This window comes from Petaurus breviceps, unplaced genomic scaffold (genome assembly GCF_028583685.1).
Source record: "Petaurus breviceps papuanus isolate PSGF00001 unplaced genomic scaffold, PetGlider_PUasm1.0 379, whole genome shotgun sequence".
NCBI classification, from domain to species: domain Eukaryota; kingdom Metazoa; phylum Chordata; class Mammalia; order Diprotodontia; family Petauridae; genus Petaurus; species Petaurus breviceps.
Genome location: NW_027186303.1, coordinates 1,296,421 through 1,322,878, shown reverse-complemented (window position 1 = coordinate 1,322,878; position 26,458 = coordinate 1,296,421). Strand labels below are relative to the sequence as shown.

Below are 26,458 nucleotides of genomic sequence, written 5' to 3'. Positions count from 1 at the left end.
CACACACACACACACACACACACACACACACACACACACACACACACCCCTTTTATCTTCTCAAAGGTCAGCAAACTCACTCCAGAATCCCCTCAGGTCAGAGAACACAGTGGTAGAATCCATGGGGAATAATACCAAAGGAAGACAAAGGCTCTCGCTTGAGGGGCTTACAATCTCATAGCCCAGAAAGGTTGCTTGCTGTTTGCCCTTCATTCCGAAGAGGATCACAACTTGGAAGGGGAAATTAGATTTAAGTGAGGCAGGGCTGTGCAAAGTCCCCAGCCTCACTTTCTCCTCCAGAATCATCTGGGTCCAGCGGCCAGATCTAGATCAGGACAAATGGAGATGGCCCCAGGATGCAGTTGGGGCTAGCCCAGAAAACAGATCAACCTTCTACAATGTCCCAGCCAACCAAATACCCTACTATTTAGAACCCTTGCCTAATTAGAATGTTGTTTCGAGGATAAAGAGATTAATAGCCAAGAAACCAGTTAAATCACCTCCCTGGAAGATGGCACCTTCAGGCTTGTAAAGCCATTATGTCCCCCTCATTTCCCCTTTTCCAGTATGCTCTTCAAGGTAGGAGGAGGATAGAGCAATGTTATTCAACTGAGTTGAGATTTTTCTAGTGAGAATAGTAATAATAATATTATTAATAACAAAAGTTCAGACAATGCTTTAAAGTTGACAATGTGCTTTATATACGGAGTACCACTTGATCTCAGGAGGTAAGCACTTGATGTATTAAAATCATCTTTTTTACAGATGGAAAAACTGAAGGCACTTTGATAGGTGTAATTACCTGCCCAGGGTCCCATAGTTGGTCAGTGTCAGTGGTGGAATCTGAACTCAGGACTTCCTGACCAGAATCCCATGGTGCTTAATTATTTGAGATTTGCTTCAAGCTTTAAGTTAACACTTAGAATGATTAGGTAAGTTCAGGATTTATAAAGTCAATGCTTCAAGAACAGCTCAAAACTACAGACAGATAGGATGGAAACAGAAGCGGTCCCCATTTCAGCTCTGATTCCCTCCCCTCCCAAGCCCAATGATAATATTTTGATTGATTTTTCTCTAGACTCCTGGAAACATTCCAGGAGAAACATCACTGGGAAAACCATGTTATAACTGCCTTTATTACCTGAACATGTCAACAAAGTCTTTTTTTCCTTTCAATATTACAAGAAAATCTTTGAGTTCCCAACCCCTTAGCAGAGCAAATAACCAAGTAAAACCGGTGAGTAATCAGCTAGTCAGTCCACAAAAGCTAATTAAGTTCCTACTATGTGCCAAGCACAATGCTAAGAACACACAGGAAAGCAAGACAGTCCCTCCCTGCTGCTTTCATCTGTGTGGTTTAAGGGGGAGATCAGGACTCTTTCTCTCCCCTGCTTCATCTCTCTGGCATTCGTTTTGTCACGTCTAAAAAAAATTAAGCCAAATTCCAGAACATTTTCCCTCTACTCCCAACATAAGGGTTACCAGTGGGGGCCATCTCCAGTCATCCTAATCTGTATCTGGCCATTGGATGGGATGGCTCTGATGACTCAGCACAGCTCAGCCTCACTGAAATCCAATTCATTGGCAAGTTATGATATCATGGTCCTCTTCCAGAATGAAGGACAAACAACAACAAGGATTACCAGAAGGTCCAACCTACTTTGAAGAGATTTCTGGGTCTATGACCTTCCTTCTGGCCTCCATGCCTTGGCCCTGGCTGCCCTACACTCCCTTGCCCAGGATGCTTTGCCACCAAGACTCAACTCAACTAAGGCCTGCCCTTATCTCCTCCCATTCTTATGCTTTCTGTCTTGCCACTGAACTTCAAAGACTCTGGAGGAGACAGTGAGGCTGCCAACTTTGCACAGCTCTGCCTCACTTAAATCCCATAAGTCAAGACACTCACCCTGGCCATGGCCACTGGTCCTTTCTGAGAACCAAGGCCCAGCAACAAGCAATAAGGTTTTCCACTCTCACCAAAGCACTTTGTATTTCTTTTGTTTGTATTTACTTATCTACCTACAGATCATCCTTTCCTAGTCCCTACCCCTTCTATCTCAATTAGAGGTCAAGGTCACTGGCTGTATGACTCTAAGATTTTCAACTCAGTACTGTGGGCAACCCTCTAACATTCAGTTATACAGAAGATGCCAACCTGTATTAGTAGAGAGACTAGCCTTACCTGGGAGTTCACTATACTAATGAAATTATAGGTCAAATTTTTATCTGCTAGCCTATCCCCAGCATCTAGCACACAGTTGGTGTTTAATAGATGATACTTGTTCAAATTAAATAAACTTGTGATACAGAAATGCAAAAGCGAGAACCCAGCCATGAAGAAATCTGGTTCCAGAATTCTGGGATCAGAAACCTGTTCTCTCAGTGGAAGGAAGGGGTGGGGAATCAGGGATGTAGAATACTATGTATACCAGGGTTACACAGTCATATGTTTTGGTTAAACCATTTTTCTTTGTTATAAGGAAGAGTCAACAATGAGAAGATTACAGTATGAAATGACTGATTTTTTTTAAGTATCAACAATATATCTATATATATATACATACACATAATTACACAGACACACACATATTTCAGACAAAAGAAGAAACAACTTGACCAGGACCCACTTTTCCATTCAGTATGAAATAAATTGTCACATCCACCCAAAAAAAGTAGGAGATGTAGCTAGAACATTCATTCATTCATTCCAAAAGCATTCAACAGACTTATATTAAAATTATTCCCCCTGCCTTCCGTGACAGATGGCATGCCTCCACATTGTTTACAGAGCCATGCAAATGATCTTTATTTCATCATCAAGAAGTTAGATCATTTCCTATTAGGTAATTGCAGGAAAATCCCCAATTTGGCACCCCAGAAAAGGAGAAGCACTCCAGGGACCCAAGTGTCATTATCAGGGTATAACTGGGGGATGCAGGACCTATCTTGAATATTTCCCAACTGACACTTCCTAAGGAACAGAGAGGGGCACATGTTGGAATGGGACTGAGTCAGATAAAAAATACTGATGATAAATAATGGAGCACCTGGTGTTCCCAGAGGGCTAAAACACACACCTTATACCACTGGGGGTTACCTGGTCTTCCAACCGAGGCACGAATGGCCCCTCTAAGCTTTGTTCATTTGCAGAATGAGTAGGTTGAGCTCAAGGGGATTCCCTAAATTAATCTGGACTTGAAAGAGGCTAACAACACTTGTGAACACCAGTCTGGGAAGTAAGTCTGGGATGAGGGATGGCAGCCTTCCTTCTGATGGGCCCAAGAGGCCAGAAGAATCAGCTTGTTGGAAGACACTCAGGCTTGAAAAAAAAAATAAAACCTTGCTAATTAGAGCTGCCCAAAAGTGGAATGAAGAAGCAATGGGTTCTCCATCAACTGGAGGTCTTAGTACAAGAGAAAGAATTCTGGCTTTGGAGTCAGAAGGGCTGGGCTCAAAACCCAACTCTTCCATTACTACTTGGGTGACCCTGGGCAAGTCATAACCTCTTCAGGCACTAGGCTCTTCATTTGTAAAGGGGCTGATCTAAAGGGGGGCAGCTCTAAATCCTATGATCTCATGACTATTAAATGCTCTTAGATTCAAAGGTAAATGTGAGAGAATTGTTGAAATGGTTAACTAATGGCAGAGGGAGCCAAGAAGGGTCAAGAATCTTGGCATGTGGAGGTCCATGGTTAGAACAGGGGTAATGGAATGAGCAAACAGGAAGGGAATCAGGACTCTCAGGTTTCTATAAGGCATCCTTAGAATTCTTTGGTAATACAAGCCACCATGTTTTATTTGTGTTTATTCTAACAACACAAATTCTGTTTATTTATTCTAACAACACAAATTCTGTTTATTCTAATGACACAAGCCCTGACCTAGAACCTGGGGTTAGGATTACAGGTCAGAAGTATTTCTAAACCTCAGAAACCTATAAAGCCACTGGCCAACCCTATAGTTCCATAATCACTCAACCACAGCAGGAAGGAAATGTTTGAGACAACTCCACTCTTTCCTTTTCACCAGACAAATTCATAATAGGAAAGCAGTGAACCCATTCTTACTGCCATAATGGGTAGGATGGCTATAGACCTTGCAGAATTTTCCTTAGAGACCCAATGAACTTTATACCAAGGTAAGTTCCTAGGGAAAAAAGGGAGGAATCTTCAAGAGACAGACAGACAGTCTTGAAGACTTCCAAACTTGACACTGTCGATGTGTACAAATAATTCACTAAAATACTAGTAAGGACTAGCAGGGACCTGCTATTTCATTGGTATAGGGAACTCCCAGAAGAAGAAACTCCCTCCATCAATGCAGGTCTGCATCTTCTCTATAACCTGAAGTCTTAGAATTGGATGGACTCTAGGCCCTAAAGCAATGATGGGTGAAGTGATGTGTCCATGGTCACACAGCCAATGTATGTCAGGACTTGAAACCAGGAGTTTCTTTCAAAGTTAATCTCTACCTACTATGCCATGCTGCCTAACAGGACACACAAAATTTAGCAGCAAGGATTTGGAGCTGGAAGGGACCTTACGAGTCTATTCCCCTCATTTTACAGATAAGTAAACTGAGGCCCAGGAAGGTTAAGTTGACCTTCTCACCGTCATACAAGTAGTAAACAATAGAGGTAACATTTGAACTCTGGTCCTTTTACTCCAAATGTGGTGAAATAATAGTTAATTATTATTAATATATTGCAAATTATATTTTGTATATTATTACAAATATGTTACATTATTTATTATTATAAGCTTGGATGAAAAGAAAAAGGCCCTACCCTCAATGAATTTATAGTGTAATACATTTATTGAGGGGATAGAAATTTCAATGGCAGGCCCACCCATTCACCCCAGGCAAAAAATATTACTCTCTCCCTCTCTCTTTCTCTCTCCTCTCTTCTCTCTCTCTTTCCTCTCTTTCCCCTCTCCTCCTCCTCCCTTCCTCTTCTTCCTTTTCCTCTTCCTCTTCTTCTTCCTCTTCCTTCTCTCTCTCTTTCTCTCTTTCTCCCAGGAATGAGTTCACTCAGCTTGGGATTTTCTTTCCTGGACACTCAACACTAGATAGAACTGCCTGGCCACTAGCTATGACCACATCTAGGTCTAGCTCACATGGCAGAGGAAATCATCACTCAACCAGCATCCAACAATTATATGAGTTGACTTGTCTATATTTTGCAGATATGAGAGGGTTTCTAGTGAGGAACACAAATAAAGAACCCATGTACCTTAAAAGATTCAATTCAGAGACTGAAAATCCAATTCTACCCGAAGAAATCAAAATGGCAAATGGGTGACCCTACTGGGTGTGGTTCCCAAACAGCCCTATAAAGATTTTAAATATCACCAGTTGGGACTTGACATTTTGCTGTTCCTAAGTAGCGTGGGTCATTCCAAATGGGATTATTAAAAAAAGTGTCTTGCACTCCACTCTGGGAGGAGACAGCACCCACACCTCTCATCTTCGCTTCTCTTATTTATAGGCCAGTCATGTGAATGCCTTACCTCAAGAGAACATCTCAAAAATGAAAGGGAACAGCTAAGACTAAAAGTATCTGAAGGACAAGAGGGAAAGAGTTCAAAATAAGTCCACAACTTGGGGGATCTTTACCTTTTTTTGGGTCATGGACCCCTCCAGCAATAAGTCTGGTAAAGCCTACAGACCCCTTCTCAGAATCATGTTTGTAAATAATGAAAGGAAATGCTCAATCTCAGTTACAGGTAAATAAAAATAAAGATGTCATTTTTTTCCCCATCCAAATTCACAGACCCCAGGGCGGCTAGGTGGCACAGTGAGTAAAGCACCGGCCCCAGAGTCAGAAGGACCCGTTCAGTTCTGGCCTCAGACACTTAACACCCACACAAAAAAACTAGCCGTGTAACCTTGGGCAAGTTACTTAACCCCAAATGCCCTCCAAAAAAAAAAAAAGAATTTTACCAGTCTCCACATTCACAGGCCCCTTGAAATCTACCCATAGACCTCACAGAGGGATCCTCAATGAAGCATATTTTGAAGTGGTTTGAAGTGGTCCCTGCAATACCTTTGAAAATTGTTGTTAGGTAAAATGTTGAGTCAGGTAGACAGACTGATGCTACTCACAGGTGAATGAGAAATGGAGTCACACCCAAGATTTCTTTTTAAAATTAGCATCATCTTTTGGGAGTAAAAAACAAACCAAAAACAACCTAAATATCCAGCAATAGGGAAATGTGGTTAAATCAATTGGGGTATAATCATATAATGGAATTGAAAAATGCTTTTTAAATGGGCATATGTGAGGAATGCAAATGTTATAAAAGAATTCCAGTTTTAAAAAACTGATTCAGAAGACTAGGGGACCCACTAACTACAATCACATGAGCAAAAGGGAATGAGATGGAAGAAATAAAGAAATGAACTATGAACCACAACTGAGGTTTAGAAAACGGGTTAAAATTAATTTGAATGCAATGAGTTTGGCTGTCAGTATCAATGTTTGATGTTAAATTTCTAATAAAATACTTACATTTTTTTTAAATTAGCACTATCTTTTTAGTGTTTTTATTAACCCACAGGACAATTAAAAATTTCAAATTGTGATTTAGTCTACCAGAAAACAGCAAGCAACATGCCCAGTCAAAGCCCAGAGAATTTGGAAAAGAGGCAGATAAACCTGATGTTACCTGCGGGGGCATAGCTCTGATAGGATCAGAGCACTGAGAGCAGGAAGACCTTGTCCCTCAATTTACAGATGAGGAAACTGAGGAACTAAGAGGAAATGACTTGTCCAAAGTCACAGGGTGAGTGTCAGAGTCAAGATTCAAACCCAGGGCCATTAGCTCTATATCAACACTGTGCTGAAGAATGTTGGAATCTATTCACCTATTCTAACAGTATAGTAAAATATAATATGTTATATATTGTATGGTAATATATTATATGGTAATATATAATATAGTAATATATTCTATAGCATAGTAATATAATATAGTATATAGTATAGTAATATAATATAGTAATATATAATAAGATACAGTAATATAGTATATAATGTAGTAATATATAATATAGTATAGCATAGTAATATGCAATATAGTATAGCAATATAATATAGGATATAGTACAGTAATATAACATAGTAATATATAAAAGTATATCATAGTAATATAATATAGTAATATATAATATCTAGTATATATTATATGGTATATATGATAGTAGTATATGATACAGTATAATAGCAGTAATAGCAATAATATTTATATAGCATCTGCTATGTGCCAGGCACTGTGCTAAGCCTATTATACATATTACCTCACTAGATCCTTACAAGTGCCCTGGAAGGGATGTACTGTTATTATCCCCATTTTACAGGGAGAGAAACTGAGGCAGGCAGTGGTGGAGTGACTTGCCTAGGGCCATCCAGCTAGGAAAGCTGGATTTGAACTCAAGTCTTCCTGATTCCACACCCCACACTATATCAACAGCACAACCAGCTGCCCACAAGATAATCTACAGGAATAACACTAAAAATAAAAAGTCCTTAACATAAAAAAATTTCAACTCTCTCAAGAATTGAAGTGCATTATGGTAATATAAAAATTTTATAGGGAACAAAAGACAATTCTACAATTTATTTCACAAACCCACATCTATTTAGACTAAATATGCCTTTTAATCTTTAAAGGAACCCAAAGAGTTCATTTTTTAAATAAATCACATTTGGCAGCTGTACTAACTTAAGTCAGAAAGCTTTTAAAGCAATTCTATCACTCAATAACTGCATGACCTTGGATAGGTCATTTCCTGATTCCAATGCCCACTTGCCTCATCTATAAAATGAGAGCTTCAATGAGATGTATTCTAAGCTCCCTCCCAAGTTCTAACATTCTTAGTTAAGGTCTAGTTCTGAATTCTGATCTGTGTTTGAAGGTGCTTCCCAGATCTGCCATCCCATGTTCAAAGGTCCCTTCCAGCTCTGACATTCCCTATTCTAAGGCCCTTCCCAGTTCTGCCATTCCATGTTCCAAGGCTCCTCTCAACTCTGACATTCCCTGTTCTAAGAGCCCTCCCAGCTCTGACATGCTCAGTTCTAGCTCTGATATTCCCCTGTTCTAAGGTCCCTCCCAGCTCTGACTTACCTGTTCTAAGATCTGAGGTCCTTGAGAAAATGCCAGCTTCTATCATCTGAAGCTGTGGTACAAAAGTTCAAATCTGGGTTTTGCTCACAAAATACTGACAGGAATGTTCTAGCTGTGAAATATGGGGTTTTTTTTGTTTTTGGTTTTTGGGTTTTTTTGGAAGGCAATTGGGGTTAAGTGACTTGCCCAATGTCACACGGCTAGGTGAAATATGTTTTAAAACGGCAGATAATTGTTGAGAATTACCATCTTAAAGCTCTCTCACCGACCCCATCCTTCCAGCCCCTTTTCCCCCCTGTAGGCTCACTGGTCCTCTGCACGCCCTCTCATTCCATGGCTGGTGACCTTCTACTGCATTTCTCACATCATCTCCATTCACATAATCAATAAAGAATGTTAACTGCGGCCACCAGGTGGAACAGTCGCCATTGGCCACTCCAGCTGCCCTGCATGGGAGAAACTGCTCGTCTCAGCAGTCTGACCACAAACGGTTACAGGCATCAAAACCTGCAGAACCGTAAAAATAACAAGAACCAATATTTCCCTACTACTTCACAGTTTGCAGAACACATTTCATTTTACATTCATGAGAATCCTGAACAGTAACGGTAGGAAGAGGATTGAATTTGGAGTCAGAACACATAATCTGTTTTGACTTCAGACAACTTACTTCCCTTTTCTGGGCCTCAGTGTCATGAGAGGGATGGACTAGATGTCCTATGAGGCCTCTCCAAGCTCAAAACAAGATTGTGATTCTTATTTTACACATTGGGAAACTGAAGCCCAGAGAAGATAAGTTATTTGCCCAGGGTGACAAATGCAACTAGGTGGTACAGTGGTTAGAGAGCTGGGCCTGGAGTCAGGAGAACCTGAATTCAAATCCAGAGTTAAACCCTTACTAGCTGTGTGAGCCTGGGCAAGTCACTTAACCCCAATTGCAAACCCCCCCCCCAAAAAAAATAAGGAATAGGTCTCTGGGACAGGGGAGGTATAAGTGAGTGGACTTTTTAATGATGTAAAAACAAAAGATATCGACAAAAAAAAATATTTTTAAGGGTTAGTTTAAGCCTTCCTCTGAAAGAGCAAGGAGCAGGCAACAAACTGAGAATTAAAGAACCCTTTTGCCATATAACTATGGCAGAATTACTCATGAAAAGCCAATCTTGTTCAAGGCATGCTCTCAGCACATAGGAAGACCCCCTGGAGCAGCCTTACCTGTCTTTGGTCTTTCTTTTTATTCCCAGTATTTAGTAGGTGCCTGATACAGATGAAGTATTTTTTAAATGCTGTATAATATCATTATTTTATAAGTCAATTTTTTTTTTTTTTGCTCTGGAGGAAATGGTGGCTTCCCCATCTGAAATGAATATAATGGGTTCAGAACTCAGTGAGATGTTCAGAGTCAGAGGGAGTGAAGGGACCTTTTTCTCTCTTACAATGAAACATTACAAAAACATTGTCTCTCTACACAGAGACTTTCAAACCCTTAAATCTGACAAAACTGGAAATACTGACTACCAGAAAACACTTGGAAACATCCTAGAATGAATACACACACACACACACACGTATGCATCAATTACCTACATAGATTCAAAATGGCAGAAATTATACATGGGTATTTTCAGATTGCAAAACCGTCAGAATTAAATAATAAAAGGTTTTTTTTAATTACTTAGAAACTGAAAAAAAAAACATTAAATCACAATTGAGCCAAGGAAGAAATCAGAAAATTGATAATATTTAAAAGAAAGTGAAAATAATACCCTATATCAAAACCTATGGGATGCTGCCAAATTTGTTCCAGAAAGTAAATTTATATCATTAAGTACTTAGACTAAGGAAAAAGAAGTGTCTAAAGGAGGGCAAAGAAATATTCCCTTCTAAAAAAATGAATAAAGGTAAAAGCAGAAATAATTTAAAAAGAAAGTACAAATGATTTGATGAATAAATCTGAGTTGGTTAAGACCAATAAAATCGACAAACCATTATCAAATTTAATTTTAAAAGGGCAAGAAAACGCAAATCAGCAAAATTAAAAAGGAAAAAGGAATGATCACACATACATCTCAGTGAATTCCAGCTGGATGAGAGTCAAACTTTTTTTTAAACTATATGAGATGGAAAAAAATTGAATAACCTCAATTTTCTCTAAGAAATGATTTTTTTGAGACAACCAATAGAATATTATTAAGGACAAGATAAAAGATGTGACTGAATGAAAGGAAATTTTATGTCTACGTTACAACAATATAATTAAGAGAAAAATAGGTTGGGAGAAATACTCCTAGGAAATCTGCCAGATTAAAAATTTGTCACACGGGGCAGCGAACAGAGCACCAGCCCTGCCTGGAGTCAGGAGGACCTGAGTTCAAATATGGCCTCAGACACTTGACAAAACTATCTGTATGACCTTGGGCAAGTCACTTAACCCCAACTGCCCTACCTTCCCCTCTCCAAAAAGCAAAACAAAAAGAAACTTGTCACCTACAATAAAGAATTGTTAAAATGTCACAGCGGGAATCCCCACTCCACTCCTTGAGATTTGGGACTGTCTACAACTTTCACTTTTCTTTGCATTGAAAAGCGCTTAGTACAGTGCCTGGTATACAGTAGGTGCTTAATAGGTGCTTCTTGTCTAATACAAATAGACGATTTTCAAAAGAAGACACACAAATAACTACTAATCACATAAAAAAAAACTAACCTAAATAAATCAAAGCTTCAAGTTAAAACAATTCTGAGCTAACTTTTACACCATATCCAGCCCTTCCACACCATCAAATTGGCAAAAATGATTAAACCACAGAAAATCAGTGCTTTCTTTAGCACATTAGGTTCCATTCATTGCTGGTAGAATTACAATGACTTTGTCAATAAACAGTCAAAAATTACAAAAATTATCATAGCCTTTGGCCCAATAATTCCAGTATTGGGGATCTATAAAGAGTGTAATTTTCTAAAACTTTAAAAGATTTCTGTAGTTTTATAAGTATAAAACGGTTGGAAAAAAAAAGTTGGAAATAACCTAAATGTCAAACAATAAAGGAATGGGGGCAGCTAGGTGGCACAGTGAGTAAAGCACCAGCCCCGGAGTCAGGAGAACCCCTCAGACACTTAACACCCACACAAAAAAAAACTAGCCATGTAACCTTGGGCAAGTTACTTAACCCCAATTGCCCTCTAAAAAGGCAAAAAAAAAAAAAAAAAAAGAACAAACAAACAATAAAGGAATGGCTAAGTAAATTGTGGTATGTAAATATAATGCATAATGAAATATTGTTCACCAGGACTTCTTAAACTGGGGTTCAGGAATTTGTTTTGTTTTTAATATTTTGGTAACTTCATTTCAATGTAATTTATTTTTCAATTCTATGCATTTTATTCATTTAAAAATATTATTCTGAAAAGGAATCCAGAGCTTCATCAGACTGACTACCCAAGGGCTACATAAGACACAAACAAGATTAAGAATATTTGCTATAGGGGTGGCTAGGTGGCACAGTGAACAGAGCACTAGTCCTGGAGTCAGGAGGACCTGAGTTCAAATCTGGCCTCGGACACATGACACACTTACTAGCCATGTGACTTTTGGCAAGTCACTTAACACCAATTGCCCTCCAAAAAAAAGAATATTTGCTATATGTGATCAAAGGCTGACAAATGTGAGAAGATAATTCAGATAAAAACCGCAGAAAAGTCATATATCCTTTCTACACCTTCCCCTAGACCTGGGGCATATAGTAAGAGCTTAATAAAGGCTTGTTGATTGACTGAAAACCTTTCTGGCCTCAGTTTTCTCACCTGGAAGAAAAGGGAACTGGTTTAGATGACCAGTCACTCTAGGGACCTATGTTGACCCCAACTTCACCAAAAGATCTGAATTGGTTTGGTGCTAAGATCATTGCTCTACAATAGATCTGACCTAGGTCCACAGCCTTGATTCTTTACTGACTACACCCCATACCTGACTTCCAGACTTGTAAAAGATGCAAGATTTCATCAGTATGGGCATTCCTTCCATATCTCAGTAAATGCAGGTGTAGATTGAAACCTCTCTTTGCCTTAGAAGCTTCAAGAATTTCTCTAACAACAATGGAAAAGGGGAGGGGTCAAAGAGAGGGAGAGAAGAGGTACCTATTGTAACAATATTTGCTGAGGCACCTATCTCATCTTTGCTAAGTTAGTCCTCAGTTCATCACTGGCCCTGGTCCCAAAGCCTCAGTTTCCCCTCCTGTAAAAATGAGGAAGCTTGAAGACTCCTTCAAGCTACACCTGTAATCCAATGATACTTCCCAGATGGGAAGGACCTGCCAAAGCTTGTCTTTAGCTAGAAAGATTGACCATACGCAATGAACACCACCCTCTAAATCTGAGGGCATTAGGCCTCAAAACTTGGGATTTTGTAAAGCCCTGGGTGAACTCAGGGACTCACTTCATTCACTTCCCTAAAAATCTACCTAAAAGGAATGCAGAAAAAAAATAAAATAAAAGGAATGCATGTTCACTGGGAAGACCAAAGCTGGGGGGAAGGCTGGGAATCCTTTAAAAGTGTGCTAAAATGGCACATAGAATGATTTCCAGTGTAGGGCCACAGATTTAGTGATCGGAGGGAGGCTATTCTGGGCCTCCAGAGTGGTGTTCAGGCTCAGAACTGGAACAAAAGAAGACATTCTGATATTCAAGTCTGACGTTATATACAGTGTTCCATACCCACAGTCCCCCACCTCCACCAAGGAAGGGGAAGTGCCTTATTCATGCCCTCCTTTGGGACCATGCTTCTTTCACATTATTCACTGTCATCATTTTCTGTAAGGAAACAGAGCCAGGAAAACCTTATCCACAGAGATATGAGTGAGGCATTGTAGTCTAATGGAAAGAACCTAACTTTGGAATCAGATGCTTATGACCTGTGTGACCTTGGGGAAGTCACTTAACTTCCTTTAGGCTCAGTTTCCTCATCTGTAAGATGAGGAAGTTAGACTAGATGTCTTCTGAGATTCCTTCTAGCTCTAGCTCTAGGATTCTGTGAGATCCTTATTGACCATATAACACTGAACAAAAGAAATTTACATAGTCATAGAATGTAAAGGATATTCAGCAAAGACAGCGTCGTCTCTGCTAGGTACAGCCTCCATATCTGTCTCGGTCGCCAATGCTTCCTCATGCAAAGGGCTTTGAAACTTGGGTAACCAGGGAGCTATGTCAACAATTCTAGCCTTAGTCCCCTGGGACAATTAAGTGTCCAGGAATGTTGCACTGCTTTTTAGAGAAAAAAAAAACTAGCCTCTCCTCTAAGGACCAGAGGATGCTCCCACTATGGAAGTCATCACATCCAACCTCTTCGTTTTACAGTTGAAGAAACTGAGACTCAGGTTGAATGAATTACCCAAAGTCACCCAAATGGTAAGTGGCAGAGCTGAGATTTGAATCCAGGTCCTCTGATTACAAATTTTCAGGAAGGAGTTAGATTCCTGCTTTCCTCATTCTCATCTAGGGAGAGAAGCATTGACAAGAAGTGTTATTTTTTCCTTTTTTTGTTTGTTTGTTTGTTTGTTTGTTTGTTTTTGCTTTTTGAAGGGGGGAGAGTAGGGCAATTGGGGTTAAGCGATTTGCCCAAGGTCACACAGCTAGTTGTTGCCATTTTCAAGATGGGGAAATGGAGGCTCAAGGGGTAGAGTGATTTTCCCCAGGGTCTCACAATTAGTATCGGAGTTGGGATTTGAACTCAGGTTCTCCTGATTCCCAGATCAGTCCTCTTTCTACTGCTTCTAGCAGCTGGTTTCAATTCCAGAGCTTTACATAGTATCTGGCACATAGTAGGTGTTTAACAACTGTTTCATTGTTGCTGCTGAGTCACTTTCATTTATGTCCAACTTTTTAATTATAAATGACCAAGAAGCTTATTCCTGGAGAAGAGCTGAATAAATACACCTCCCTCCATTCTTTGCAGAGGTGGAGGGCGACAGTTGTGGAATACTGCACCCACTAACAGACATGGGGGATGCTGGTTTTGTTGAACTGCTGTGTTAAAAACAAATTCTTTGTTACAAGACATAGAGGGGTAAAGAAGGGGGAGAGATATATTTAGAAATGAAAGGAGAGAGCAAGAGAAAAAGAGAGACAGACAGAGAGAGATGGAAAAAATAATTTTAAAAAGAAAATGAAGGTTAAGCAGCAAACTTTCATTAAGCCTCTCCTCTAGGCTAGGCACTATACTAGGGGTTGGAATTACAAAGACAAAAGTAAAGGGTCCCTGACCTCATGGAGTTTCCAATCCAAGCAAAGGTCTCCAAATCATGGGAAGGAGCAAGACCTTCTGGTTAATTTGGTCCAAATTTGCCCCACTTTCCCGACTCTGAGACTGAAATGATGGCAGACACCTAGCCATTCGGGCTTGTTCTCACCTGGGCGCTGTACCCGAGGCCTCTCTGACTGGGGGTTTCAATCACTGAGTCAGCAACCCAGCCTCTCAGATAGGCAGGCTCCTACCTCCACCCAAGGCCCTGCTCCCGAGATCACACAGCTGGGAGTTATCAGGAGCCAATCTGCCCACTGAGCACAAATGATCCCCTTGCATGGTGAGACTGACAATAAACAATCCAAAAATGTACCCCATTCATACAATTTTTTAATGACTTACATGGCATCAATGAAGTCTTAAGTAGGGAACCCGAAACTAAGAGTCAGAAAACCAAGGTCTTGTCTCCACTCCAATTATTAGGCATTATAACCATGAGAAAAATAACTCCTTCTCCAAGAGTCTCAGTTTTCTCCTCTGTAAAATGGGGGTGATAATGTCAGTCAGTCTCATCTACTTTACAAGGCTATGAGCCTTGCTGCTGCTGCCTCTCTACATGGGTGGGCTAAAGCATGCATCCACCAAAGGGAGTTGAGAACAAAGGGCAGGCTTCACCCTGGCAGTGGGAAAACCTGGGTTGGAATCTCTATTCTGACACTGACTAGACCATCCAACCTTCTGCAAATCACTTTAATTTCTCTGAAAAATACAGAGAATGATACCTAGACTATTCCTACAAGTTTTAACAAAATAGATTTAGAGCTGTAAGGAAGCCTCAAGTGTAGGGGCTCTAGGTGTAGGCTTAGAAATTAATTTAGAAATGAATTTCTGGGTAGAAATAAATGTCTCAAGCTCCTTGGCAGTCTGGGGAAGCCCTCAGAATCATGTTTTTGAATGCATAAAATAAAATATGTGGAATTGCAAAGAAAACCAGTTATTTGGAAATAACATTACCGATTTTTTAAAAAAAATTCCTAGACCCCCCAAGTTAAGAACATCTGCCATACTCCAACTTCCTCATTTTACAGATGGGAAAACTGGGTCACACAGCTGATAGGACCACAGATTTAGAGCTGGAAGGTACCTCCGAGGTAGCACCCCTCCTCACTTCACAAAGAAGGAGGCTGGGGCCCAGAGAGATGCTGGAACTCATGGAATCAAAAATCGTGATCTCAAAGGGGCTTCAAAGTACAACTGTCTTCCTCTCCCCATTTTTTTCACAGAATAGTAATCTGGGTAGTAAACCTCACCCAGGGAGGTGAGTGATTTGCCCAGCACTGAACAGATGACAAGTCAACTTTTGAACTCAGTTCCTTGGACTCCAGTCAGTGCTTTTTTAAAATATCAAACACTGCCTCTCTCTAATGTATAAGATATATATGGTATTATACAATTATTACTAATGACTTCACTAAAAGTACTTGTGACTTCACCATCCCTCTAAATACAAAGTGTCCTGCTAAACACTATCAGATTAATGTGCTTGAAAATAACCATTTTTGTGACACTCCCCTGCTCAAATACCTCCAATGGCTCCCTGGTCTCCAACGGCTCAACCTCAAATTCATACAAGGTCTTTCAACATCTTTCCCCAACACAAAGCCCCCGTGTCATTGAGACTCAACATCTCCCTGAATAGGAACCCTTAGTCCCCACTATGCTTAGGGTTAAGAATACAAAAACAGGGACGGCCAGGTAGCACAGCAAGTAAGAGCACCGGCTCCAGTGTTGAGAAGACCTGGAGATCGAATCCCGGGCTCAGACACTTAGCACCCACCCAGAAACACATGGCCGTGTAACCTTGAGCAAGTTACTTAACCCCGATTGCTTAAAAAAAAAAAAAATACAAAAACAAAAATGAACAGACCCTGCCCTCAGGCAGCTTACAATCTTCACTTTTAAGGCTTACTTAGTGCTTTCCTCATAACTCTGTGAGGTAGCTACTGTTGATATAATCAACCCCATTTTACAGATGAAGGAACTGAGACCCAGAGAAGTAAAAGGACAACCAATCAAGAAGTTAAAGAATCGGGATCTTAACCAAAGTCCCTAAAATCCAAGTCCAGAGTGATTTCCACAACCCCTCACTGCCAATTTCCCCTCCTTCAGGCTCAGGTAAAGTTCCAAGTCCTCATGAACCCCTCCTGCCTCCAGGAGCCCCCCTCCCATTTTCCAAAGGATTTACTTTGGTCCTTAACCTGGTACTGTCTTGTTGGTTACTTCCATCAATCAACATGTTTTTAAAGCACCTACTATGTGCCAGGCAGAAACAAAAAATTCCTGCCCTCAATGGGCTTCCATTCTAGCGGGTTCTCTAAGTGAATTTCATCTTCTCATCTAGACTATAGTTAGCTAGAGGCTAAGAACTGTGGCACCTGCTTTCTTTGTAACTCTCATAACCCACCAATAAACATTTATTAAATGCCTACTATGTGCTAGGCTGGGGTAGCTAGGGAGCGCCATAGTATACAGAGTGTCAGGGCTGGAGTCAGGAAAACTCATCTTCCTGAGTTCAAATTTGACCTCAGACACTTACTGGTTGTGTGACCCTGGGCAAACCACAATACCCCATTTGCCTCAGTTTCCTCATTTGTAAAATTAGCTAGAGAAGGAAAGGGCAAACCACTCCAGTATCTTTGCCAAGAAAATCCCAAATGGGGTCGCAGAGAATCATACGGGACTGAAACAACTGAACAACAAATGTTCCTGGCACTTTACAAGGGCTGGAAATACAAAGAAACAGTTCCTCATCTCAAGGAATTCACATTATAAAAAGTTTAAAAAAAAATAAAAGATGGCAATATAGTGTAGGAAGTCCGTCAGTAAGCCAGGGAGACCTGGGTTCAAGTCCTGCCTCTGACCCCCTACTAATGGGAGACCTTGGGCAAGTCCCTTAACTTCTCAGCCTACTAGACAATTCTCTAAGACTCTGAGGTTGTTGTTCAGTCATGTCCAACCCTTTGTGACCCATGGACCACAGCACACTAATATGGTCCATTGGGTTTTCTTGGCAAAGATACTGGAGTGGTTTGCCATCTCCTTCTCCAACTCATTTTGCAGATGAGGAAACTGAGGCAAGCTGGGTGAAGTGACTTGGCCCGGGTTCACACAGTCAGTAAATGTCTGAGGTTGGATTTGAACTCAGGTCTTCCTAACTCCAGGCCCAGTGCTCCACCCACTGAGTCACCTAGCTGCCTCCAAGACCCTAAGGGACTGCCCTGCATTAATAGGGGAAATTTCCACACTCAAGATTTTCTCTATCCTAATGAAGTCACAGGTCATTCATCCATCACATACTGGAGAGAGAGAGGATGGAAGGGACCCTCAGCCCCCTGCACAGCACTGACCACACAATGTCCTCTCAATAAAGACACAAAGAAGGACTAAGGACCCTTTGGTCTGGGGGTTACCAATGTCTTCAGATACATGCCTGTTCTCCACCTCCCCTCCCCTGGCATGCCTAAGGCCATCTCGGTTTCTCCAGCACTAAAGCCCGGTGTTGCTATTTCTCTGCCTGGTAGGGATGTTCTGAGGATGGATTATTGCCTGCCCTGGACAGATGAGAGCCTGGTAGAACCATAAATCCCTACCCTACCTGATAACTATTCACAGGAAGACATCTGTCTTTGATTAGTGACTGGCTGGTATGTGAAATTCTTCCTTTGTACACTGGTTGGTTAGCTTGTGTGTGTGTGTGTGTGTGTGTGTGTGTGTGTGTGTGTGAGACAAAGAGAGAGAGAGAGAGAGAGAGAGAGAGAGAGAGAGAGAGAGAGAGAGAGAGAGAGAGAGAACAGAGATGCTGAAATAATGTTTAAATTCAACAGCCCCCAGCCCTTCCTTCCAAGTCAAGGGGAGATAGCTGGTGTGGTGGGATCAGTAGTGGCTTTGGAGCCCCAAGCCCCAATCACTTTGGAATCATTTTACAGATTAGGAAACTGAGGCCCAGGGCAGAGAAGTGGCTTTTCCCAATCTACACATAGAGTAAATAACAGAATCCGGGAATTATTCCAGGTCCTCTGACTGTAAAGGTCCTCTAGCTGGAGGATGTCTGAAGTCTAATTTATGTGGTCTAATTTAGATCCACTGAAAAAAAATCATCCAAAAAAAAAATTAGATAAAAGTGCTGGACCTGGAGTCAGGAACTCCTGGGCTCACATTTGTTCTCAGACACCTACTAGTAAAGCCACTCCAGGGGCAAATCACTTAACCTCCACCTGCCTCAGTTTACTGGTCTGTAAAATGGGGGTAATGATAACACCTACCTCTCAGGGTTGTTGTGAAGTTCAAGAGATCTTCATGAAACCTTAAATGCCACTGTGGCCTTAATGTGTAAAAAACTCCCATTAAGGGGTAGCTAGGTGGCACAGTGAATAGAGCACCAGCTCTATTCTCCTGACTTGGAGTCAGGAGAACCTAAATTCAAATGTGGCCTCAGACACTTGACACTTACTAGCCGTGTGACCTTGAGCAAGTCACCCAATTGCCCTGCCTTCCCCCCTCCAAAAAGACCAAAAAAAAAAGCTTCCTCCACTGGTGGAGAGGAACACCTCCTCAATCAAACACTCATTATTAAGCACCTACTAAGTGCGGGGATACTAAAAGAGGCAAAAAGCAGTCCCTGCCCCGCAGGGGACTTACAGTCTAAGCGTCATGCCCACAAAGCATAATGGTGCTCGGGGTAAATGCGGGGCAGAAGGCTCTGGGTTGAAGGGAGATGGGGGAGGGGGCGCTTCTCAGAAGGTGGGGTGTTATCGGGACTTCCAGGCAGCAACTCAGTAGTTGGAGTGGGGGAGGGGGACTGTTCCTGGCAGGGAGCAAAGGCCGGGGGCTGGGCGTCTCCTCTACAAATCATGGTCTTCAAGGTACGCCTTCCTCGGCCTTACAGAAACAAAGTGACTTGCTCCCTGCAGGAAGAGGCTGTCTTTTTGTGCATCATCCCTAGGGCTCAGCCCTGTGCCTGGCATACAGTAGGCACTTAATAAAGGCTGGATGATTGACTGCCGTTTTCACCATTAGCCTGTGGGCTCCTTGAGGGCAGGGGCTGTCTTTGGCCTCTTTGTGCATCCCCAGGGCTCAGCCCAGTGCCTGGCACACAGTGGGCGGTTAATAAATGCTGGATGATTGCCTGCACCTCAGGGCTTCCAGCCGGCTCTCCCTCCAGCACTCAACACCACGTCGCTATCACTTGATTTGGGGCCTAAGGACATTAAGATGGCCGGTCTGCTGACCATCCGTTCAAACACATCCACCTTCCTGGAACACCCGAGTAGGTGGGCTTAGACTAAAAGATTTCGGTCCGTCCTTCCCTCCCCCACCCTGCCCCACTCCGAGGAGAGACCCGAACTCGGGTCTCCACGCCCCAAGGCTTCCCCCACCCCAAAAGTTGCCCCCGATGCTCCCCGGGGCGGCTGGCCCCTTGCACGCCTCTGGGAGGGGGCGCCCGGGTAGGGGGCTGGGGGCGCTTCCTCTGTACCTGGCTGCACCGTGGCCCCAGCCGCCTGGTGCGCCCACCTCCATCCGTCCACGCACTTTCTCACCGCGCCGCCCATGGGCCCACCGTGCGCCCCCCGCTCGTGCCTCCCTGTGCACCCCCGGCCGCGCACCCAGCGGAGACTCCCCGCTCTCTGCGAGAGTCCAGAACTGTCCAGCCCCGCGCGGTCCAGCACGGGCGGAGGGCGACCCCTGCTGGCCGAAGCCGCGCCAAGACCAAGGGCGCGGCTGCTGCTTCCGGACGAGGCGCAGGGAGCCGAGACCTCTTCCAGGCCGAACTCACTTCCCCACGAGGTTTGAGGGGCGAAAAGCCTCCGGGACACGGACTTGGAGTTCCGAAGTTTGCTCCCTCTTTGTGAATGATCGCTCCCCTCCATTAGAACGGGAGTTTCCGGGGGGCAGGTACCGCGTGCATACGGACAGCGTTTTGCAGTCCCAAAGAGCCGGATAAATAGTCCTCAGCCTCATCTTCCCTATTAGAACTAGTTTCCCTAGTTAACTTTGCCACATGCAGTCTTTAGAGAGGTGATACTCACAGACTCAGCACAAACTCCGAAAAGACTCAAGATCCATCCACGTGGAAATGATTTCTCCCCCTCTGATCTCAGAAACCCGATGTTAGGAGCAGAAAGGGGCCTTAGAGATCACCTCGTCCAACCCTCCCATTTCACAGAGGTGGAAACTGAGTCCAGAAAACTTGCTAGCGCTTCTTGTTTATTCCTTCAAAATCCATTCTGCAACTATTTTAAGTACCTACTATGTGCTCGGGCAAACTGCCTGCCATAGTAGTAAGCACCTACTATATGCTGGGCTATCACATAGGCATATAAGCCTAGCAGCTAGGCACAGTGTTGGCTGCTGGGGGGTGCAACGCAAGACTGGACCCATGCCTACTTTTCAGGAGCTTACCTTCTATGGGGGAGATAAATAATACTTAGTAACATTGAGAGAGCTCTTTAAAAGGTTTGCAAAGCATTCTGCTTATGTTCTCACTCGCAGAAGTGCATATATAACTCTATTCAGAATGAATGAAGGAGACAAATAGAAGCAATGTCACAGAGACTATCCTGTCTGTGTGACCCTGGACCAGTCACTGAACCTCTGAGTACCCCAGGCAAAGTTCTAAGCCAATAAATTGAATTTTTTTCTGTTCTCTAGACAGCCAAAATGAGCATGTGTGTCCCCCAATCTTCTCCTGTTGCTAATTGTTTTTCGTTGTTGCTTCTTGGTTTAAGACTAAAGTTTAGTAAAGGGTGCCTTTTAACTCCCAAGCAAGTTTTTTTTTTTTTTAAGCAATCAGGGTTAAGTAACTTGCTCAAGGTTACTCCACCAGTTATTTCTGGGTGTGGTGCTAAGTATCTGAGCCTGGATTTGATCCCCAGGTCATCCCAACACTGGAACCAATGCTCTTACTGAGCCACCTGGCTGCCCCTAAGCAATTGGGGTTAAGTAACTTGCTCAAGGTTACACAGACAGTTATTTCTGGGTGTGGTGCTGAGTCTGAGCCCGGATTCGATCTCCAGGTTATCCTGACACTGGAGCCAGTGCTCTTACTCACTGTGCTACCTGGCCGCCCCCCAAGCAAGTTTCTTAAGGCCAGATATCCAGGAGCTAGAAGCCTTCTGCTTTCACTCTGTGAAATGCCATTTGAGTGTTATTAAAAACCTGGACAAGAACATTGCCATTCTGTGTTTAATTAACTAGGTCTGAGCTTTAATCTACACTTAATGATGTCGAATCAATTAAAGAGCAGGAATAAAAGGCCTATCTTGGACTCATCCAGTGTGATTGAGTGGCTGATAAGTTCAGAACATTTATCCCATGCAGAGTCAGAAGAGCAGAGAACCTCTTTCCTCAGCTGTTAAAAGTGGGTGAGAATATGCACTCTACCTACCTCACTTGGCAACTGTGAGACTCAAATACCATGGTGGATTCAGAGCTGAAAAGGACCTTAGAGGGGATCTGATCCAACCCTCTTATTTTACACATAAGGAAACTGAGGCTTGGAGAGGTAAGAAGACATGTCCATTGTCCCAAAGGGTTCACAGGTTCAAAGATTCAGAACTGGGGGGAGGGAACCTTAGAGGGGATCTGGGCCAATCTCATTTTAAAAAAGAAAGTGAGACCCAGAATGATTAAAGGATTTGCTCCAAGTTACACAGAAAGGCAGGATTTGAACTTTGAATCCCCTCACTCCAATGCTATTACATCATGTTCATACTGACTTCATCTACTCCACAAGCTTTAAGAGCTCTAAAATACTAAACAATTGTTACAGGGCATTATCACTATTGTCACCTTTACTAAATCCCTGAGAGCTAAAAGAATCACAAATATCTATAAACTCAAAGAAAATTACTGAATACTAAAGCGCAACAATTGTTATTTTTCTTCCTCTGACTTTTATTAATGCCTTTTGTTTTACATTCCAGTCACCTCCCAATCTTCACCCTTCTTCCAGTGAGAAGGAAAAATAATTCAATACAACTAATGGACAAAATGACCAGATCTCTATATAGAACACCCTGCCATGTCTCCCCACCACACTGGGGCCATCTCCAGTCATCCTGGTCTGTATCTGGCCACTGCACCCAGATGGCTCTGGAGTAGAAAGTGAGGCTGGTGACCTTGCACAGCCCTGCCTCACTGCAATCCAATTCAATCACATGTCATGGCATCATCTTCCTGATGCCATGGTTTCTTTATCTGTTCTCTGGGACCAAGCTCAGTCACTAATGGTTATTTTAGGAAGAAATAGAAAACAATGGGTAGGAATTAACAAAAGAGTCAATTTCAAATCAATATAAGGAAAACATACAAACAATTGGAGCTGCCCCAAAATGGTGACCTCTTGAGGTAGTCTTTTAACATCTCTGAGCTTCATTTTATTCACCTGTCAAATGAAGGGGTTGGAACAGATGATCCTTGGGGTGCCTTCCAACACTAAACTCGTGGTTCTCAAAAGCTGTCTAAATACAAGGTATCATTCTTAAAACTTCAAGGCATGGGGCAGCTAGGTGGCACAGTGAATAGAGCACCAGCCCTGGAGTAGGGAGGACCTGAGTTCAAATCCGGCCTCAGATACTTAACACTTATTAGCTACGTGACCTTGGGCAAGTCACTTAACCCCAATTGCTCTGCCTTCTCCCCTCCAAAAAGCAAAAACAAACGAAAAAAACCTTCAAGGCCTGATGATGATGTCCTAGTGTGGGTTCTCCCTCCACCTATACAGATCAGCATGAGCTTTAGAACTTGGTGGGCAGCCTTCAGAACTTCACAAACTTCCACTTTGGCTGAGACAGTCATCACCTTGTAGCTAAGTAACAACACCTTGTAGGTAACTTGGTGGGCCATGAGACACAAAGCAGTTTGAGGGACCTCATGGTTGTGCCCTTTCTCTTCAGAAGACTTGGTTCAGGAATCCCCACTGCCATCTTCAGGAGAGATGGTCACAGTCACATACGCAATAAGTAGGATATAAATCCCTGGGTCCTCTGATGCCATAGCCAATGGTCTTCCCAATGTACCATGCACAATGTTTTTGTTCAGTGCCTTATAGGGCTGGAGGATCATAGATTTTGAACTGGAAGGATCCTCAGAAATCTTCTAATCCCCAACACCCTTGGCTGCCATCTCTGGGTCTGAGGGGTTCCCAAGACGGCAGTCCAGATACCCAGGCTCCACTAACCCAAGGACCCAAACCTACTCTTTCTCTGTGTGTTTCAATTTGATTGTCTCTTTCTTTCCTTTCTTTCCACCCCTTGGCTGTGGTTCTCTGATGCCCTTCCTGGATCTGTCTGCTCCCTATTACAAGCCCTTATAAGATCCACAATAATCTTAACTCCACCCCATCCATACCCCATCAAGGAGATTTGGTGAAAGTCCCAAAGGAGGGATGAGTGAGCCCCTTCCCATCTTGCAGAGGGAAGTATAACCAAAACCCTTATCTTTCAATTCCAATAAACCTGATCAGGTCCTTCCTGGCCTTAGGCTTTATATTTATGCTGCATAAATAATACATGACTCAGTAGATAAAGAAATCAGGAAGCCTTGGATTTGAGTCACATCTCTGACACTTAGTGTTTGTGACCTTGGGCAAGTCATTCACCCATTTGGGTTTCCTCTTCAATAAAATGAGCAGTTTGGACTAGATTATTCAGGGCCTCTTCAATATCTTTGATCCTCTTGTATTAGGCTGGTTATTTCATCCCCTTAAGACCTCAGTTTCCTCATCTGTAAAATTAGGGGGGGTCTTGTTCAGACTTCTTTGTTCTGGGTGATTTTATGATGTAATAGCCTTCGACAAGTCACTTAACCTCTCAATGAGCCAGGCCCATCTCCAGGGCTCTAAATTATAGAGAACTATATGCTCATCTGCATTAGTGGGTGGGTGGAGTTTCCTCCCTGGGAGTTCCCTTTATTAAAAATGATAATAATAGTTAGCATTTATATGTCACTTAAAGGTTGCCAAAATGATTTACATATATAATCGTATTTATTCCTTACAACAGCCCTTGGAGGCAGGTGCTAATATCAAACCCATTTTATGGATAAGGAAACTGAGGGGTATAAAAAGTTAGGTGATATGCCAAAAACATCCCACAACTATTAAAAGTCTGAGAGGATTTGACTGAGGTAGGACCGGCATCCAAGCCCAGCACTTTATTGACTGCGACACCTAGTGTCCAGAAGTACTCATGACTCCAGAAACCATAGTACGGTAGTAGAGGGCTGAAGTCTGAAAAGGGACTGTCTTTTGCCTTTCTTTGTAGCTTCAGTACTTAGCACAGTGCCACAGTGCATACAGTAAGTGCTTAATAAATGCTTGTTGACTTGACTTTACTAAAGTCAACTCCTGGAGACCCAGACGACTCTCTAAGACCATGTGTTACAGATAAACTGCAATTTATATATGTGCATGAAACCACATGTCTGACATGTCCCTCCCCCACCCCCCCCCCCCAAAAAAAATAAAGCCAAAATTCTCTTCAATTTTGGTGCAGTGGAGAAAGTGCTGGACTTGACACCATAAGACCTGGGCTCAAACCCTCTGCCACTTACTAGCTAGAGGACCCCATCGAGCAAGTCAATCTCAAGTCAACTTCATGTTTAACATGAGGATTCAGAAACAAACTCACATTTATTGTTGCTCAGTCTTGTCCAACTTTTTACGGCCCCATTGGGGGTTTTCTTGGCAAAGACCCTGGAGTTGTTTGCCATTTCTTCTCCAGCTCATTTTGCAGATGAGAAAACTGAGGTGAACCAGTTAAGTGACTTGCCCAGGGTCACACAGCTAGTAAATGCCTTAGGTCACATTTGAACTCAGTTCTTCCTGACTTCAGCCTACTGTACCACCTAGCAGTCTCCTCACATTTACCTCATTGTGGTTGAGTCATTTCAGTCACATTAGATTCTCCTTGACCCCATTTGCATTTTTCTTGGCAAAGATACTGGAATGTTTTACTATTTCCTTTCCCAGCTCATTTTAAAGATGAGAAAACTGAGGCAAGCAGGATTATGTGACTTGCCCAGGGTTACACAGTTAGTAAGAATTTGGAGCCAGATTTGAATTCAGATCCTTCTGACTCCAGGGTTGGTGCTCTATCTACTGGGCCACCTAGGTGCCCTCCTCACATTTAACTAAGTGCCTACTATTTGCAGGCCACCATATAAGGAAATAAGGTGGGGAAACTACAAAGATAATTAAGACAAAATCTACATCATCGCCATCATCATCATAATTCGATTATTTAGTACCCGCTATGTGCCAATCGCTGTACTAAGCCCTGGAGATACAAAGGAAAGCAAAACTAATCCCTTTGCTCAAGGAGCTCACAATCTAATGAGATAACAGACAACTAACTCTGTACAAATAAGCTGATTAGAAAATAAACTGGAACTAATCAACAGAGCAAGGCATTGAATTAATCTATAAAGCCCATGGTATATATCTGCTTGGAACTATTTTACTGATATCAAGAAAGTTGAGAGACCACTCCCTCTGTGACAAGGACCACTGTCCTTTTCTTTCTTGTTTCTTTCGGATGAAAAGCCTTTGGATCCAATGACTTTATACCATCATAGAAAAATTAGGATCCAAGATCTAGAGCTTGGAAGGGACCTTAGAGACCACTGAGTCCCAAATCTACTCCTCCAAACACCCTATTTTGATGGTGGGGACTCGGCTACAGAGAGGTTCTGGATTGCTCAGAATCACACAGCTAATAAATCATCTCAGCTGGATTTGAACCTGTCCTCTGTAATGGGAATGCAAATTTGGAAGATCTTCCCTGCCCCTAGGCTAAAGTGCACCTGAAGTCTGGGGTGGGAGGCTTGTTTTTCAGTAGATACTTCTTGATTGGCCAGTGAGTCAATAAGGTTGTTACATTCTCTGAGCCAGGAGAAGGCTATATAAGCCCTGATGTGTAGCTTTGTTTTGGGGCTCACTTTGAGAAGTGTTCTGTGATTTGATCTGTATTCTGGGAAGCCGTTGTCCAGGGCCCCCCCCCCCCCCCCCCCCCCCCCCCCCCCCCCCCCCCCC

At 42.6% G+C, this 26,458-nt stretch overlaps 1 protein-coding gene across 2 annotated transcripts in view; it reads right to left on the bottom strand.

Moving 5' to 3' along the window:
- TXNRD1 (thioredoxin reductase 1) overlaps positions 1-26,458 on the bottom strand; it is a 164,689-nt gene that overhangs the window by 89,124 nt on the left and 49,107 nt on the right. The window contains exon 1 of one of the 2 annotated variants that reach the window (XM_069099375.1): positions 19,901-20,044. The exons of the other annotated variant lie outside the window; for it this stretch is intronic. Coding sequence (XP_068955476.1) covers positions 19,901-19,976 — 76 coding nt within the window. The 5' untranslated portion in view covers positions 19,977-20,044. Of the gene's footprint in view, positions 1-19,900; positions 20,045-26,458 lie in introns of those variants that run through there. 2 annotated transcript variants of the gene reach the window in all.